The sequence below is a fragment of the Solea senegalensis genome, linkage group LG6 (genome assembly GCF_019176455.1).
Source record: "Solea senegalensis isolate Sse05_10M linkage group LG6, IFAPA_SoseM_1, whole genome shotgun sequence".
NCBI classification, from domain to species: domain Eukaryota; kingdom Metazoa; phylum Chordata; class Actinopteri; order Pleuronectiformes; family Soleidae; genus Solea; species Solea senegalensis.
The window spans coordinates 18,537,961-18,558,307 of record NC_058026.1 but is presented as its reverse complement, the minus strand read 5'-3'; the positions used below and the strand labels follow the sequence as shown (position 1 = coordinate 18,558,307).

The 20,347-nt window shown below is 41.0% G+C and overlaps 1 protein-coding gene across 1 annotated transcript in view; it reads right to left on the bottom strand.

The window, feature by feature from the left end:
* Window positions 1–20,347, bottom strand: part of LOC122770968 (protein sidekick-1-like) — a 262,286-nt gene that overhangs the window by 89,092 nt on the left and 152,847 nt on the right. The window contains exons 6-7 of the mRNA XM_044028205.1: window positions 12,207–12,233; window positions 3,636–3,738 (exon numbers count right to left, since the gene is read on the bottom strand). Coding sequence (XP_043884140.1) covers window positions 3,636–3,738; window positions 12,207–12,233 — 130 coding nt within the window. The remainder of the gene's footprint in view (window positions 1–3,635; window positions 3,739–12,206; window positions 12,234–20,347) is intronic.

Genomic DNA, 20,347 nt, shown 5'->3' with positions numbered 1-20,347 from the left:
GCACCACTGTTGTTTTGTGGTTATAGAGATAGCACAAAGATAGAATGACAGCTCTTCATGTGTAGTTTCAGATACAAGCTATCTGCATTTACATATACAAGTGATATCATTGGAAAAGAGATAATGTTGTGATCAGCAGCTGGAACACCATCGGGGAGGGGTTCCTTCAAGTCCCAATGTGGAACTTCTATCGCCCCCTATGGACTTCTGAGTTATTACCAACACACTGCACCCTCATGATATACTGCCTCCCCCCCCCCCACCCCCCCCAGTCTCTCTCACACCCACACACACAGAGCTCTTCAACTTCTGCTGTTGAAACATGAGATTTTTGTTTCTACAGTACTTTGGTAAGTTATGTGTGGTATATCTTTCTTTTGACGGAGCAGCTGCGAGGTGCAGGAACAGCAGCAGCTGTCATTGGCACATGCAGGAAGTTGTTTTGGTGGGGGGGGCTTGGGGGGCTTGGGGGGCACAGCGCGGGAATGTGGCGGTCGACGTGAAAACAAAATGCTGCTACACCGAGAGAGAGAGAGTCACGCAGAGAGAGTCGTGTGGAGTTGATTAATCAGGCCTGATCAGCATAATGTGAAATCATTTGACAATTGTTTGAATGCAGCAGATATCTGTTTATATTAAAAAAGTTCAATCATGGGATTTGTCCACAAACAGCAAACAATCACAAACCAAAACAAACACTATTAAACTATTAAAAAGTTTTTATACTTCTAAACCAACTACTAAAACATAATAACAGTAATTATAATCATTACTACATATAAATAGTTTTTGCTAATTATATCTAACCGATATGATCTAATATGCAGTTCATCTGTGAATAACGCAGTTTTGTGAACTGACTTCCAAGCGGATACTGTAGGTGAACATGTGACTGTGCTCCTTCAGCGGCTACTCCAGAGGTACTTGGAAGTGAAAAGCACATTTAGAGCTCTTTAAGGTGCAGTAGATCTGCTGTCATTGTTTGCTTAGAGTCAAACTAATTATTTGAATACTCTGCCAGGGCTGCACTTGTGCTCATGACTGATTGACGGCTAATGGGTCCGACCGGCGGATGCATTAGATCCCACTGATACATACATACGTACACTATTCGTCTTCCACACTTCAGTGGGACAGTTTGTCTCTTTGAGTTTTTCCTCTGTGTAACCTCTCTGGAGTGTTTTTCAATGGCTGGTTCTCCGATATCAAAAAACAGTCCCAGTGGAAAGGATTGTTTCTGGCACAGGAAATACAGGAGGCTGTGTGCTGATTCATCAGCAGTTGTGATACCACTGCAGCAGGTTACAAAGACCAATTTACTTGGCAGTTTAGAAAAAAGTCTCGTCTGATTTGCATGATGGATATGCGTCCTATATTTGGCTTATCCAAAAGAGGGTATTAAAATAATGGATGCAGTCTGCTGGTCTAGGGCACGGCCAATGCAGCAGTGCCAGAACATTTCTATTCTCTTGAAAGACCATTAAAGGGGGGTGACTCCATTAGTTGCAAAAAAAAAAAGTCTCTTTGTATGATAGTCTTTATTAACTCAGTCAGGTTTGGGATATCCATGTTTTAAATGATGGTCCTATTAACAGACATTATTAACAGACAATAAAGCAGGGTATGCTTCAGGGTGTGGCTCCTGTGTGACTGACAGCAGATGTGACATTAGTGACCTGCTGCTCCATGGGCTCTCAGTAAGGTTCACCACCTGCTCCCTCCCCAGCTACACACTCTCATCCAAATATGAATATATCTGGTTTAAAAAACAACAACAACGAGCTGCTGGCCACACTGCGAAACACTGCTTACACGCTTTAGTTCTTTATGATTAATACTGTTTCCTCACTTTTTGTAAACTGCCCCTTAAGTGTTAGGCGAAGGCTGCTGAGAAACATTCAGTGTGATGGGATTTGTGTCAGTGCAGGAGAAGAGTAGGGGTGGGTCAAATTATCGATCGATATCTGGTGATATTTGTCGTCCTCCCTCGTGCAATACACGCGACAGGGCAAATATTGATTAATTCACAAATGAAGGCGCTCTTAAGTAAACAGTAAACAGTTTCACTTGCCGGGCGTCGCTACTTCATGTCTCCTCGTGGTGGCGCTGCTCAAATGAATGAGGGAAACTTGGGCAGAAATTACCTGGCCGAGGAAGAGGGAATTTACAGCGGGATAATGATGGAGAAAGCTATGCTCCATCCACGTTCAATATATATACTTTATGCACTTTGTTCTCTGTGCTGTGAATAAAAAATATTGCACTTTTACCTTTTCATGGACGTTTTGTTTTTTCAGTTAGACAGCTATTGCGATGTACTGCTATATGATTGTCTTGCAATATAGTCTTGATCATCACAGAACCGCTGTATCGTGATATTATTTGTGTCGTGGACCATGTATCGTGTATCATATCGTATCATACTGCTTCATATCGTATCGTATCGTATCTTACCGTACCGTATCGCATCGTATCGCATCATACCACTTTGTATTGCATTGTACCCTGTGATTCGCAACCGTAACGAAAACACAGTGAAGCTCAATATAGCATGGTGAACAATAAGAATGCAAGGTGTCACTTGTTAAATCCTACAAAATGAATCCATACCTTACTAAAGTAAGGCACCAAATAAACCATCTTAACTAATGTTTGTTCTGATTATTAAATAATCTGCTTGCCTCTCCAGCTTCTGGCTCTGAACCACAGTAAGAGGTGCTATGCAAAACACTGCTGCACCTCACGCCTCACGTTAGGTAGTTGGGCTGATGTGGTCTGATAAACCTACATAGCCTTCACTGGTGACAGTACAACTTTCTGTTCTGATTCAGTCGTAGTTGACTACGAAATTAGTCGTTAGTGGCAGCCTCTGTTCTGTTAATAATGGCAGAAAAATAATCACTAATCAATGATTTAATCAATAGCGTTGATGAATAATAGTGAACAAATATTATAATATTTTATCAATAACTTAATGTTCAAATAATTGTTGAAAATATAATAGTAAATGGTTTGTATTTATATAGCGCTTTTCTAGTCTTGATAACCACTCAAAGCTGCTCTACACTACAGTTTTGCCATTCACCCATTCACTCACACTTTCATACAGTGCATCTATGTGCAGCGCATGTTCTGTCACTCATTTTTCATAACCAGCAGTCGGGGGGGGCAACGTGGGGTTAAGTGTTTTGCCCTAGACTAGCGGAGCTGAGAATCAAACCCACAACCTTCAAGTTAAAGGTCAACTGGCTCTATTTGGTTGTGATGGTTAAGGTTAGGCTAAGGGGCTAGTTAATGCATTATGTCAATGAGGGTCCACACAAAGAATGCAAAACCAGCATATGTGTGTGTGTTCATGCCAACAGTACTTGACACAAGCTTGTGTACATTTGTGGGTGTACTTAGCTTCTCTGCCTGATGTCAGATGGGGCAACTTCTGTTTAAGTTAACTTGGTACTGATGTGTGTGTGTGTAAGTGTGTCTACACATTAATGCTTGTAGAAGAGACTTGCTGAGCCATGAGTTTATCTGGTGTCCACTAATTGTCCTGGAAGAAAACAGTGCTGTCTGGCGAGAAAGGAATTGACCGTGATAACGTGTGTGTGTGTGTGTGTGTGTGCATAAAAGAAATGTACCTGGCATTAGCGATGCACTCCAGTGTCGCCTCGTTCCCTGCCACCACTGTTGTGTCTTTAGGTCCAATCACAATCGCTGGAGCCAAAAGCTCTGACTCAGGATCTGTGACAGAGAGAGAGAGAAAAATATGAGAGGTAGTTTAGGTCATAAATCACACTCGTGCACACACAGCAGCAAAGTCACGCTGATCACAATAGTCGCTCCTACACACAGACACACAAGCGCACACGCACTGTACTGAATTACACACAGACACAACCGTGTTCTCTTCTATTCATCACAATTCTTTTGCAATCGTATACAACTTTATGGCCCATCAGCGTTCAATGTTTGACACAGTTGAACTGCACATTTAGCCTGATTTTCACCAAACAGTTTTCCCATGATTCATTTTTTAGAACTTGTAATCAATCTCACTGCTGGACAATTGGATGAATTTCTGCCATGAAACAAAATGTCACACAGTTTGAGCAAATCTGTGATTTCTGAAAGGGCTGCTGACTGCACTGAGTTTGTTTTGCTCTTATTGTATTAGAGTAGCAGTTTATATGCTGTGGCTAAAACCAGTGTTTAAGCCACAGAGACTTGTGGTGCTTCATTCATACCTGTATTTGGTTTCGATTCAGGGAATAATTATAATATTGCACTTTGTTTTCACATTGCTGTGTAGACTCTGCATGCTTATAAACCGCGTTGTGATTGGTCAGAATTTTGTGGGAAATTTGTTCCGTTCTCTGGACTGTGATGTACCAATGTTCAGTACGTGAACATCCAATTTGACACAGCAACTAGGCCACGTTAAGAAGATGCCTCCGAAGGAGAAGACGTGTTCTGAATGCATATAATTATCTATTCACCCGACAGTTTGTATTCTGAAGACGCATCAGGTAAGCTGCTTGGTTATATAGTTAAAAACTAGCAATAGCTATAAACTCTCTGTACAGCACATCAGTTGCATGCTTTGTATTGGAACTATGTTAACTGTATTGTAAATGGTCGGCATTTATTTTTCTTTTCTAGTCTTGATGCAGTTTTTTGCCATTCATCCATTCATACCCATTCACTCACACTTTAATAGAGCACATCAATGTGCAGCGCCTTTCATACCCATTCACACAATTTGACAATAAACGACAACAACAAAAAATGTACAAGATTAATACAATTGTAAGGTGTGTAGCAATAAGATGAACAGGTCAATTTAAAATCATTATACCACACTGTGCAGGATTATGTGATAATACTTTGTAATAATGAAACTAATTTAATGGCGTGTGACCCTGACCCTGGTAAGAGCTGTCGCAAGACTGTTAGTTTAAAAAAATAAAACTTTTTTTTTATACAAACCAAGACTCTACAGACAGCAACCTTCTACTGTGGAAAGCTGACAAAGGTGTGAATATTCTGATTCAAATAAAGAGACTCTAAATGAACACCTTTTTTTTAGAGAGGAAACTGAATTCAGTATGTGCATATAAGTCTATACAGTATATATATATAATTAAATGATGGCATATTGCATGTAAGGGGACTGATTAACATGAACGACTGTTACAGAATATAACAGAATGGTGAGGATAAGAGGACGTGAGTGACATTGTATGGGAGTGAATGACAGTCTGTGTGATTTACAACAGCTGTTGATGTGTCAAGAGACAGAGTGACAAGAGAGGAGTTTGAATAAAACTAAATTGTGTCCGTAAGCGTCTCCGATAACATAAAGCTGGGCGTAATGGTGTATTGGAGACCATGTGATGGTGCATGTAAGTTCACATTATTGGTGACAATTTCAATTACAGTCCAGTAACGACGCAGCAATAGTGCACTTTGAGCAGAATTCCCAGCTTGGTAATAGCAATGATAACAGTGTGGTAACGAGGAGATAATGTTCCAGTCATACCTTGGTGTTTCTATAGTAAATATCCAGGTAATAACTTAGTAAAGATCATTTCTGTGAGCTACCATCAGTGTAAAAACCTTCATATGAAAACCTATGAGAATCAAAATGAAAAATGACTGTATTATGAAGTCAAAATTGTCCCACACACACTTTTTTCCCCACTGTAATGGCTTAGTATTACTGATCACTGTAGAAACAAGATGGCATAATAACCATAATATCATCTTCCTATTACAAAATTATTACCATACTATTACCATATGTGGAAAAATGATTTATGGGCCTAAAAGGTGCGAGGGAAGTTTATGCAAAGTGATGTGATTTATGACATTAATGACTTCTCATTAAAGAAAAAGGTCACATTTACATGCTGTGTTAAAAAGTATGAGCTGGTTCATGGCGTGGAGATGTTTTTTACAGTTTATATACAAGGTTGTCTTTGTGCTGGTACGTTCCTGCATGTGTATGACCATCACCGGGGTTCTCATGGATACACTGTACGGGGGATGAATATGAAGATTTCACACACGGGAGGGGCAGGGGCTACAAATGAATAGGCCAGATCTGATAGGAGGTGGAGGAAGTGGGATGTGATGGGAAGGTACATTCGAGCGAGGGGCAGCTTTGATCTCCCCTTTGAAGGGAAGGAGGATGAGGTGGTAATTGACTGCTCTTTATTCATCTTTCTCTCCGTCTCTTTTTTTTTTAATCGGAGAGAAAGAGCTGAAAAGCCATATCCTACTGTCACACAGGGTAAGACGTGCAGCTACAGGGAGACAGCAGGCAAGTGAAACACACACACACACACACTTCTGTCTTTACGAGGACATTTACATTATGCATACGATTTAACCTCACCTTCACCATCACAACTTTGTCTTTTCCTAAATGTCCTCATTCCATAGAGACTATAACTCACACTGTTCCCCATTAAGAAACACACATACACTGCCTTGACTCGAAGTACAGCTAAAGTCATTAAGGGAGATGATGTGTGAAGTGACACAAAAAAGAGACAAACAGTAATGGTCACTATCATCATCACTCTCATACAGTGCACTGTATACGCAATTTGTCTTTAATTCTGTAATGACTGAAACGCTGCTCTTTCACTTCCACTGGGGTGACGTCAAGTGTTGCTGAAGTGCATTGTGGGTCTGTTGCTTTGCTCGAACTTCAAAGCAGCAGTACGAGTGCTGACCAATCAATTCACTTTTGTTCGAAATCACAAGATTCCACCCAGTACCTGCAATCACAATCATACTCTCCTAAACCACACCCCTAAGATATATAAGCCCAGCCCTAAAGAACGTTGACCTCTGTTTTTCCCACCAATTTGAATTACAAAGACTCAGAGTTACAGTTGACACTTTTTCAGGTTTATAATGTTTGTTATATATATATATATGTATATATATATATATATATATATATGTATATATATGTATATATATATATATATATATATATATATATATATATATATATATATATATATATTACTTGATGTATTTGAAGTTCATCCCAATGTTTTATCCCTGATAGATTCCTGTGTTTAAAGCCCTGAGCGATGTCGTAGAGATTATATAGATTTGGATGCATTACAGAAACCTTTTGATTTAATGACTACTTTGCTTAATTAGCCACATGCAGTTTTATAATATCCCTTTATCTGTGTAGGAAAAAAAAAAAACATCCATTATCTATCATCAATCATCCATCTGTTATCTATCCTCTACCGATGTCGACAACAAACTGTTCAAACAACTTTCTGGAGCCAGTGTTTAAATGTGCACACCACATCAGATGTTCTGTGAGTCAGTCTCAATCTAGTTTTTACAACTTTATGCAAACATTCCTAATGAATAAAATCACATTTGAGCTCAATCGGAGCTTATTTGTTGAACAGAGTTTACCCAACAACTGCACACATCACCTAAGCCCGTGGTCGTCAGACTTTTCATACCAAGTAGTAGACGTAGCGCCATTTTAAAGCCAGCGTTACATACCCGCCAGGGTACATACACATACCCTGGTATATACAGTAGAGCAGTGTTTCAGAGGAAGCTTGCGTGCCACAGTTTGAGAACCATGCTCTTGAGCAACATAGCGACTCTTACTCTTAGAACATCTAATCGCCGCCTCCAGTATCAGACACCCACCACCAAACAGGTACAGATGAATAATGGGAGGCAGTAGAAGTCGTGAGATGATGAAGATGATGGACAGAACAGTGCTGCACATCAGCTGACCACTGTGGGACACGGAGGTCAGGCGGCAACAAGTAGCCATCAGTGCAGCCTTAATGGCAGCAGCGGACGTGAATAATGAGTGCCGGGGAATGTGAGCCCCACCTGTTCACTTAGACCACTCATGTGTGTGAGTGGAGCAGGCAGACAAATCAGCATAGCAGGGACACCAGTATGACAAAGGAGAGCATGCAGGGAGGAGCACTGGGTTCAAAGAAGGAAGAGAGAGTTTATACTGTATGTAGATGGGAAAAGCGAGGGTGGGATTGAGGGGTGGGGGGGCTGTGCAGATGGTCTCTTCTTCCTGTAGAGACAGACATGATGGTAGAAGTAGAGAGGAAAGCAAAATACCATATGGTTGTGTGATCTGCGCTATTCTTTTTGCTCTGTCAGCGTGTCTTAACGCCCTTTTCACGAAGATCTCTGTGTTCCATCTCACATGTTGAATAATTGACTCATCAACTCCTTTTTGTTGCTTAAACAGGAAGCAATTAATTAATCTTTCTCATCTTACAGGAGAAACATTCAAACTGGCAAGCAGTGTAATTGTGTGTGTGTGTGTGTGTGTGTGTGTGTGTGTGTATGCGCGCGAAAGCTGTGGTAGGGAAAAGGCTCCCTATAAATATTTTACAATGAGCCCCAAAGTTTAATCTAACTCTAGTGGATTCTTCATTTAGCAAATGAGAAATGTCATGATGTGAAATTGCAGGGTTGCAGAATTAGCCAAGACGTATCAGATCAACAAGCTGGGTCTAAGGAGAACTGTTCAAGAACGAGGGCTGTGTAAAGAAGGAGTTTAAAGTGTTTCTTTTTCAAGCATGGTTGTACAAGGTCCTGATACAAAGTCAGTGTTCACTTCACCATGCAAAGAAGAAGAAGAGGAAAAACTTTTATTTTTATTTAAGGGCTCATCTAATAAAAATCTACACTTAACAATATCTACAATCTGGTGATGCTTAATCTCAAAACCAGACAACCCTTTCTGACTAGAAACTTAGCTTTGTAAACGCTCACTCTTCTGCACCAAAGACAAAAGAGAAATGTTCTATTGTTGGACAGAATTATAAACATCAAAGAAACTAAGTTCCATTTTAAGTTACAGGTGGAGGTGGTGGATCAATGACTCCTGTATGCCGTGATGTAAAATCTAGGGATGGGACGATACAATTTTTTTTGTGTCCCATACCGATATCAAAAACTCGAGTATCTACAGATACCGATATTATTTTAGAACTATGAAGCTGTTAGCGACAGCATCTCCACGACACAATTCTCCAACTGTGTAACAAATATTGTTCTCCCAAAAGGAAGATATGAACGGCCCAAACATGGCTAAAATGGTTTTGTTGATTTTTTTTACAGTCCGTGCAAAGTGAAGCATATGATATGTAGGATTATATAGGATTCTACATTGTTATCTGTCCGATCTTCGATTCCCATCCCCAGTAAAATCACAGATTTTCTTTATGGACTCTGGTGTGGAAGAGTGACTGCTACAAAGTGACATAAACCTTACATTTTCTCATTGCAGAATGGATGCAGCTTTTTGCCCACGGCGGACGCAAGATAACGGTGTCCTCTACAGCTAATTTTCACTAGGGCTGGAAGGATTATTCGATTATTAATCCATTACTAAATGAATTGTTAACTATTTTGATAATCAATGAATTGGTATGAGAGGGGCAGTCGGGTTCAGATGCAAGACACTTGAATGAATCCAGAGTTGAATGAGCAAAACGGCTGTTAATCCACACTCGAACAAACCTGAGTCACCTGCAAACTGATAATAGTGATACAAAGTAAAAACCATGTGCGACGCGCTGAGACATCAGCTGAGCTCGAGATACGTGGACATATTTTAGCAGTGACACATTGGAACATTGCAACGCTCTTGTCAGTGCAATCGTCAGTGATTGACAGTTCAGCGCCGCTGAGGTGACACAGCGGTTTGAGAGCGTGGGAATGCATTTTGTGAATGTGTTGTCGTTCAAATGGAATCTGAACAGTCCCAAATTAAATCAAGGATGGGAACGATGATAAAAAAAAAGCCCCATAAAAAACGGGGATTGATACGTGGCTGTAGGACAAGGATGGAGAGTGAGACGGATTAACAGAGAGAGAGAGGCAGAGATGACAAGCTATTCCATCCACAGATTGGAATATTAATCCCTCTGAGAATGGATTCTCTCAGATTACAGCTTGTTCTCCTATTAAATGTGCCAGTCACTCCAAACAACCAAACAACCAACCAACCAGTGTGTGTGTATGATCTTTCTATGACTGTAAATCTATGTGCTTTGAGCCTCTGAGACAAATCTCTGCAGAGACCTCGAGAGCAGAGGGACGAGCTGAGGCGGTGAAGACTCACTCACGTCTCTATTTGTGCGCACATACACACACACACATACATACACACACACACACAGCTTCTCAGTGGAGGGAGCTGGTGTTAGCTGACTGTGTATTAATAGAGTTGTCAGATATGTGTCTGCAGGGTCCACAGCCAACTATCACATCTCACACTGAGACCTTACACACAACGGGGAGTGTAAGAGTTGGAGAAAGAAAGAAAGGAAGTGAGAGCGAAAGCAAATGAAGGAGAAATTGATGGAAAGAAAGGGCACTGAAAATGAGAGGTTCAAGAAATGTAGAGCTTTTTTTTTTCTTTTTCTTTTCCCTTTAAATATATATTTTAAAGAGTATTTTTGGAAGGTATACCAAAATAAGCAGAAAGGCGGAGGTGATTATTGGCTGATCCCTCTGGAGAACATTGCATGTGTGTGTGAGAGAGGGGTGAGTGTTTGTGTGTGTGTCACTGAGCTCATTAATGCTTCATGCTGACAGCTAAGTGTCATCGTCTGACTACACTTGCCTTAGAATGCCAATATAAAACCATGAGTCAAGACACCACACACACACACACACACACAGATTCAAGCCCCTAGGGGAGACAGACGCAGACAATGGGAATCGGTGTGAGGACCGAGGAAGATGCCCGATTTTAAATATGCATCTCTTCCTTCAGCTGCCAAACCTTCTATCTATCTCTGTCATCGTGGCACACAAATGATGGAAGGAGGAGATGGAGGGATGGGAAGGGAGGGGAGGGAGAGAGGGAGAGAGGGAGAGAGAGAGAGAGAGAAGAGGGAAGGAGGAGAAGAAGACGCAGGAAACATGTAGCAGTAATCGAGAGGCAGAGCAACATTTAAGCTCTTGGGAGTGCTCACTTATTATTTGAAGAGTTTTGAGAGTCGTATTAGGGCGCTTGACAAAACCTAAAATGACATAATGAGGTGATGAGGTGATGAGTCACCATGGCGACGGTGGAGGAAAAAATATATACATATATATACATATATATGTGTGTGTGTGTGTATTTAAGTCACTTAAAAATGTGACTTAAGTACTTGCTTGTCATTTGTGGTTGGTATTATGATGATGCTCCCGGCAAACTGTCACCATTAAAGCTTCCCGTGCACTTCTAAATATATGCTGTCCAAGTACCAAGACTGTAACTACACTATTTCAGACATATTTTAGAACCACACAGCGTGTGCCAAACAAAAAAAAACCAAAAAGTGCCACTGAACTCGTACTGTACATCAGCAGTGGATATAGAATGAGGGGATGTGGCACCCTGGGGTGTCTGAAGGAAAAGGTAAATTGTTCCGCAGCTTTTAAAAGGGCCAACAGATAACTTCCGTGTCCCCGGCGGTTCCTGTTTAGTAACTGTCATAAAGACGCAGCAGTATCAAGATGCCAGAAAGGATACAGGTACTTTTCTCCAGAGCTGGTGTTGTGCTGCCTCATAAACATCCCCGTGTGTGAATATCAGGTCAGTATTACTCTCTGCCGTGTTTTGAATACAAAATAACACAGTTTATTTGTATGGTACATTTTTGTTGTTTTGTTTTTGTCTGGGAAAATACCACTCCGCCTGGTGTCATTTGTTATTCTGCCAGTCAAATTTAAAGCCAAACAGTTGTCTATTCCCCTTTTTTAAGCATAAGCATTTATAGTTACTGATGAGCTGACGTAGAGGTGCCACAGAGGCAGGGTTAATCAGCTGGAATATGTGGTATTGGTGTCAAAAAAGATGCAGAGACAAAATATAACTTATCAGCACACACACACACACTCAAAAGGGACATGCAAACAAACATCTGATTACTTTACTGTACGACTGAATATTTGCAGGCCTACAGCAGACTGACCTTGAGGTTAAAGGTGAATATACCTGCAGGTTTTTCATGCTACAGCTACACAGTAACAATAACGTGTCCACCAGACCTTAGATCTGACCTATTGACCTTCCCACTGTGACCAAGGGGTCACATTTCACTCTCTGTCTAACGTGTGACAAAAGGAGTGAAAGAGAAAGACCTGGGAAAATAATGTTAAATGTAAATGTTGTTATTTACCTGTGGACCCACGGTGCTTCTTGCCAACTGTCCATCGGTCAGATACAATGAGATGAAAAGAAGTGGTGTGACAAGGGGAGACAGCAGGGGGGAGAGAGAAATAGAAGAGATATTATTTAGATTTCCAGCGTTTCCTCACACACACAAATGAAATACATGTATAAATGGAAGGAAACAAAATAAATAAGCAGCTCTAAGGACTCCATTATGGTGAAAACAGGAAGAAGAGATGTCCTCCCCGTGAAGGAGGAAATAAACCAAGACAAAAATCAAGAGGCAGACAAATGGATCAAAGGTGGGGGAAAAGGGAGAACGCCATGTTATCGTTGAGTCCAGAGGAAGATGAGCTGTTAGCGACTCATCTATCACCTGCCAGCCGTCAAACTTTTCTATCATTTGCTCTTCACTTCTCCTTCTCTACGCCGTGTATTTGTCATAACTCTAGTGGAAGCAACACTGTAGGCAGAAAGAGAAAATGATGGCACTAACATTCTGTTGGTGGAAAATGGCGAGTTTTTTTATTTTTTTAGGTTTTAGAGCGAAGGTGGAGATATGGTTTAATTTAGGATAAGAAGCTTGGGAATGCTTTATGAATACGAGTGTCCTACTACGTATACAGAGGTAAGTGGGAGCAGAGCATCCAGCTGTCGTGACCTCCGCAACACCAAACTTTTTAACTTATTATGTGTTTGCATATAAGGTGACCAAAGACACCAACCAAGACCCGGGCATATTTGGGGATTAGGTGGACAAGTGGACACTCTAAATGGACTATAGGTGTGAGATTGTGAGTGGACGGTTGTTTGTCTCTATATGAGTCCCTGTGATGGACTGGCGATCTGTCCAGGGTGTGACCCCGCCTATCGCCCTATGTCAGCTGACATTGGCACAGCGCCGCCCACGACCCTCATGTGGAGGATAAAGTGGTAGAAGATGGATGTACGTATGTGTATGTGTATGTGTATGTGTATGTGTATGTGTATGTGTGTGTGTATGTGTATGTGTATGTGTGTGTATGTGTATGTGTGTACATGTGCCTGTGTGTGACCGGCAGGGTCTTCATTGAGATTCTGACCCGGCACATCAATGCAGAGTCCGCTTAATCTTAATTAATTCATTAATCGCACAAGCTCACAAGTTATTATACAGATTCTCTTTTTTTTTTGTTGTTGTTAAATTTCATTCATAGAAAAATAAAATGATTGAACATAAAAATGAAAACTATTTCCTGAGTGAAATGGAGCAGAAACAAGAAAGAATCATACAGCATTTGCCCCTCTTTCATAAAACTTGTCAACTTAATTTTCTGCACACACACACACAGGTTGTAGCAGCTATCTTTTCAAGGACTCTCACTTTCAACAGCCTATCCGAAGCATTATCTCTGAATTTACCATCAAAAATGAGCTTCTCCCTAATTCAAAGCAGGTTTTGTTTTCCAAAAAGGACTTCCAACTGGTGCTGACAAGGTCTGTGTTTATGCCAGAAGTTCATTATAATATGAAACAAGATAAAGGAGCAGGAAGAGGTAAAGTGGGAATAATAAAAGGTTTAGATGTGTGTTCATTTCAGCTGAAAATAAAGATGAATCTGTCGTGGACTATGGCTGAGCATGCAACCTGCAACCATGTACACTATATTTATTCAAGTGTTCCCAGACCTATTGTAAACAAAAGACATCAATTTAACTGGAGCAGAGTTTGTGCTGTTCAGTGGTAGTAAACTGGGAAGTTTATTATTTTTGGAAAGTGTGGAAGAGGGGTCGGCAAACGCACACAAACGCAAACAGACACACAAACAGTTAACACACAGGCTTTGGTCTCTGGGGCACAGGATTCTGGGTGTTTATTCAAATCAAGTGTCATGTCGCGTCTCCCTCAATTTCAAATGGGAACAGAGAAACAATAGGGACATGGGGGAGATAAACTGTGGTGTGTGTGTGTTTGCTTTTCTGGCCACGTCGACTTGACCCAGTAACTTTCTTTTGTTTTCTTTTACAGATACTTTAAACTGCGTGGGATCCTCTCTGTGTTTACTCTGAATTTCAAAGCGGTACATGTATGACGACTGCACCACTTTCATCCCTGACACCTATGTTTAAATAAAAATCCGGCCACCGCTCCATATCAAGGTACTAATGCGATGTTTGAAATACAGTTGGAGCTCATGTGAAAATACTAGTTTGTGTGCCTTTGCCTTGAGTGTGTATATTTGTATTCATGAATTCACTATTGTGTATTCATCGCCTGAAGGACCTACAAACACGCAGGTCACGCTGTCCTCGCCACCGTTAGGTGTGTCTGTGCATTTAAGTACAACAGGGACTAAATCAAGTACAGTATTTGTGTGCGTGGTGACCGTTTGTGGCATATATAACAATCCTTTAAAAAAAAGAACCCTGCTGTATCTGTCCTGAAAGGTTGTTATTGCTATGTGTGTCATGTTTCACTTGCCAGCTGAACTGTGCAGGTGCTGACCTCTCAGTCCCCAGCTGTGGAGTACCTTCACACCCTCCTTGACCCATGCATGACCATCCTCACACATTCACACACACACACACACACTCCTGCCAGGCCTCCCTTACTTTTCTTATCCTCCATCTACATAAAGCAGGCACACTTCACCCCCGGTGATAATCTATTCTCCTCTTCAGCTTTGCTCTGTTCTCCCCATCCACCCACAGCATCTACTGTCACATGTCCCGAAGCCAAAGGATACTTTTTTAGCAGCACATCTGAGCCTGTTCTCCTCCTTTCATTCTCTGTCGTTCTAAACCCAGCCTTCAACCTCTGAAACCCTTACCATTCCAATTTGCCCTGTCAATCTCATTCCCCCTTCCCCTCTGTTGCCGTTCCTCACTCTAAAAGACACACACACGCACATTTGAAATTCATATCAATGGTTATACAAATGTAACACTTCAATTTCCAACCCTGACATATTCAGGGTGAGAAACACGAGGACTCTGGACACATGTGCACACACACACAGTAAAATAATAAGCTGGCTAGAGAGATGACCCCAGATCTCAGAGCAATTCCTGATGGACCTGGAAGAGAACATTTCATAGTCAATATGCTTCTCCCTCCTTACACCCTGTGGTCTGTCTTACTTTGTAAATCTGAGCAGAACTGAGAAGAGCTATCATTTACACGCGGCATATAAACAGCAGTGAGTGGGCTTGCATGTTAATTTTTAAACACTCTTCCTCCCTTTACTGCGGCCAAATATGGGCCACTGCTCAGATTCCCCTTCCCTCCATAAATGTAGACTGTGGGAAGATTACATCTTTCTGCTGTCCGCCTGTCTGTACCAAACGCTAGCACCAGTTGACCTTTCCAATTTACCATGTCAATCATGGCCTCTCTCTCTCTCTCACACACACAGAGACAGCATGCAGAGTCCAGTCTTACATACACATACAGGTAAAAGTTGGTGCCAATCATCCTTGCATGGAATCCCAAATGTCACCAGGTTTTTGACATTCTCTTTGCTCACCGTCTAAAACAAAAAGGTTAGCTCATCCCTGCCTCCCTCCTCTGCTAAATCATTTCTCATTGCGATGTCTTCTTCTGATTTTGACTCTGTGTAACGTGCAATTACAAATGAAAGGAAAACAGGCAAACTGCCTTAAAAAGAAGCAAAAGCAATGAATGGAAATGAGTTCACTATAATGGTACAAAAAAAAAAAGGTTTTATTATTTATTATTTACAATTCAAATGAGCGCCGCTAACTCAAATTGCAACCTCAGACCTGAATGTTTCGGACAAAAATCAGGAGCTGATCCTGCAGAAAGTGTCCATCCTGAAATTTGTGAAAAGGCAAAAGTCAAGTGAGAGAGAAAAGTCTTGTTTCAGACGAGGAAAGATTGAGGTCAAAAGGCCGCGCTTAAAAAAGACTGTGATGTCTGTACACATGTGGTCTTCTCTCCTGTGGCCACCACGTCAAACTAAACTACCAGATAGAAAAAAAGAAACATCTCTCTTGTTTGTCCAGAATGCAGCAGGGCTATCTTTTATCTCAAACCCCTTCATCACTGTCATCCCTCCTTCGTTTTTATCTCTCCAAATCCCTCCAGCTGCTTCTCTCTGTCCCACAGACTGAAAGAACTGTATCTCAACGTCCCTCAGCATAAGAAAACAAGGCTGATATAATTAAGGCATACAGAATTTAAAGTGCCTCCATACAAGCGGTATTCCAGCTCAGCATCAGCTGCTGTCTGTGCAGCCTCCATACCTTTGACACAGTCCATCCTGTTGCTACACGACAGTGAGAGACAGTCTGGAAGAACATGACAGTAGAGGGCAACAGAATAAAAACACAAATTTACTGATCCCTTAAAGAAGCTCATGTTGTGTGATATACCACAGCATTGCCATGGTAACAGTATATTCGTATCGGATGCTAGTTGGGATTAGCATTTGTGTTTTCTCAGTCCATCATGGAAATAACAAGTGTGAGCAAAAACTTCAGACCTACATTTTGAGTTTTGGTCTGTGTGAAAACGTTCCAAAGTCTCTCGGTCTGAATGTTATTATGACCCAAGCATTTCCAATTAATTATCCAGAGAGTGGCGGCTCATTATTTTCTTATTTGACCAGCTGCAGTTTCACAAGGAGTCAAAATAAAGACACGAATACACTTCTCAAAATAACATTAGGGATTTGAAATCTATTGCCACATTGTAGAGCTGTGCACGCTTGGGCTATCATCCTGAAAGTTATTACCATTCAGATATTACCATTACACAGATTTCAGAGTTTCAGCTGCAGCTGTGCACACAGCCGTGAGTGCAAAAACTTTCATTCATCCTTTCATTCTAGTCCAAAGTTTCTCAGTAATTTCTCAGTTGTGGTTTCCCTTGAAGATGAAAACATTTTCCTTGTCCTCCCCGTCATGAAATCATTTTTGATTAAAAGGTAATCCATGAAAATGTATTTAATATTCATTGCACTTTACAGTCACCTGCTTGATCCTCAAAAAAAATAAGAATCAATAACGTTTCATTAAGAAGGAAAGTGTCACCATGCTACTGAAATTTAAAAGCCATTCTAAGTTTACAGTTTTGAGTTTACATTGAAAAAGTCCAAGGTCATTGATAGAATGCAGAAACAAGTTAGGAGCAGCAACAGTAAAGGACAACTGACCTGATGAGCGTAAAAAAAACAACTTTCCAGAGCTGAGGCTAAAGCTTTGTTATTGTTTTACTACATTTTCAATTACAACGTCTCAGTGCATTTGCATTTTCTTAGAATAATGCACAGTTTACAGTGTTTCACACTGACACTGTGGACTGACATTAGACCAATTTTGCACAGTTTGACATGAATTGAATGTGTTATGTACTGTAAAGACATCTTTAGTCTTTAGTATTAATTTAAATAAAGGATAGACTGCATTTGATTTCCATGAATGACCACAAATGTGAGGCTGACCGACAGAACTTTTTTATATGACTGTGAAGACAAGCACATAGACAATCGCACAAATCACCGCACCACACAAAGTAGAGGTCAAACAACATGGGTTTTTACTACGGCTGAGGACGATGCCAATTTTTATAAATCAGGACAGCTGATGGCTGGGAATAGATTTTTTTGGCTCATATTTAAAAGATTCTTTCCCTCCATCTGGTAAAATATGACTGTTTAATACTAAAAACACAAGATAAAAAAGTCTATCTCTAATCTACATGTTATATCCAGTTTTACTTTTACTAAACATTATGTAACACTAATTATTAAAGAACACAAGAATACACAAGGTAATAAAAAAAAAAGAGTAAACTTTTGGATGGAAAAACAAAGTGACTGAGTGAAAAATGCATATTTTGTAACTCCAATTAATACAAATTGGCAAATATTGGCCCGATTATTATGTACCTCACAGGTGCTAATGATTGAATTACTACAACAATTATTGAAATGGCTGGACAGTCCACACATACAGAAACAACAGAAGCCACTAACATACACAGAAGAGGAAAACTCAATACAGTGAATTATCGTGATATTTTGTGTATATTGACTTTTTTTTTAACAATTACTTATTACTGAACATTAAACTTTTTGTGGATTAGCATAAAAAAATCAATTGATAGTCCAGTCCACTAGATGGTGCCAAGTTGAACTATTGCGCGATATGACTTCGCAAATACTCATAGTTTGCGATATCGTGATGATGTCGTATTGTGACTTAAAGTGTAACTAAACCCCATCATCTGCAGTTAACTCCGCCCAGAGGCCACGCGGTGTCGTAAGCGGCTGTTAGGTCAATGTACACAACTCCAACTTTTTCTTTCTTCTGGAATGCACCTTCTATGTGGTGCACGAGGCGGATTATTTGGTCTACTGTAGACCTTCCTTTGCGGAAGACTGCCTGGGCTTGTGGGAGATGACTTTCCACAATGTCATTGATTCGCGCCAGCATTGCTCTCTCCATCAGCTTGTATGGTATACAGAGCAGTGAAATTGGCCTGTAGCTCTTGGGGTCTTCGGCCGGTTTCTTGGGTTTGAGGATAGCAACCACTTGAGCCTTACGCCAGACAGCTGGTAGGGTCAGGGTTGACAGACAGTTTGAGAGGAACAAGCGCAGCCAGTTAAGGGCGTTGATCCCCAGGTGTTTGAGAAACTCTGTATGGACCAGGTCTATTCAGACACAGGATGGCATCCATAAGTTGTTCTAGGGTCACTGGTCCAGAGAGGCCAGATGAGGCGGGTTGTGATCCAGTGGCTTCTCTTATTCCCCTGTTAACCTCGTAGGTGTGGCGCTTGGAGTCGATGTTCTTGTCTCTCCATTTCCCGTTTTCCACAAGCACAGATGCAATGGAGTTTGCAGTAACAAGACATGGCTTGGGTTTGCTGCTTTGTCCAGAGAGGTGGTTAATCGTACTCCACGCCTTCCTGCTTGAGTGGGTGAAGTCAATTGATGTGACGATTTCCTCCCAGCGAGCTTAGGGGGTGTGGTCTGGTGGTGAAATCTGACACTGCTGCTCACACGACACGGTGAAGAGAGAAAGACAACAGGCTCACTTGTGCCCGTGTCTTTATTCCTGTGTACGTATGTGAAGAGATCACTCACCGGGACAGCAGCGCTCTGGATCTGTGCCTAAATAATGGCTTAATTGATTGAGAGACTCAGAGATCGATTGGTTGGGCCTGGTTATAACAGATCCATTAGAACAGTGATAGATCAGTTAGACCTTGCTGCAGCTGTTCCACCTGGCTGTGGGCAGCAGGGCGGGGTAATGGACACCATCTGTCTGTCTGTCAGTGGACAATTGCTGTAATGCGTGTGTGTGTACGCAGACAAGAGGGAAAGAAGTGGTGGGGAGTTACGGAGCACTGAGAAAGAAGGAAAATGTTTTTTTGGGGGGGATTTAAAATCCCGTTGATCTATTCCTGTTTTCAGCATCCGCTGTCAATCGTTAACTTTTACACACTGCTGCTTTCCTCTTCTCTTTCCATCTCTCTCAGCCTCAAAGCTTTCCCAATTTCACACTTGTTCAATGCTTGGCACTTTTCCTTAGACTTCCTCTGCTACCAGTTCCTCTCTGTTGCCGTCTCGGCTCTGCTCTGACTCATCTACCTTCTCTTTTCTCAGTGAGTACTTCATTTGACTTTAAACCATTACCTAACAGGCCTGCAACCATATGCTTTTGTCATAATTTCACTGTATCACAACACTTGGGTGCACTTTCATTTGTATTGCAATCCAAGAGTACAGATAATTGTGATTTTCCTTTCCTCCTTAAACCTTAAACTGAATGATACATTTTGCTAAGACAATAAACCACGACACATATGTTCAAATTGATCAGTCAGTCTGACATTCACATAACATGTAAAACAGAATGTCTTTCTGCTACATTTAGCTGCCTTCGCTAATAAAATAATAACAAAAACAACCAGGCCAACTTAGAAATAAGGTGTTTTCTTTATTTTTGCTCACCCAGTGTTCACTGAGCTAGTGCTGTTAGAACATGTTATAAAATGACGAGCCAAAATGAACAGCGCCTCTAAAAACAGGACACGGCACAAATTTAAATGAACATGCTTCAAATGAAACTTCTAAAATCCTCGATCGCAAATATAACTCATAAACACAACGTCCAATACTTTTTGAGGTAAACTGGCAGCTG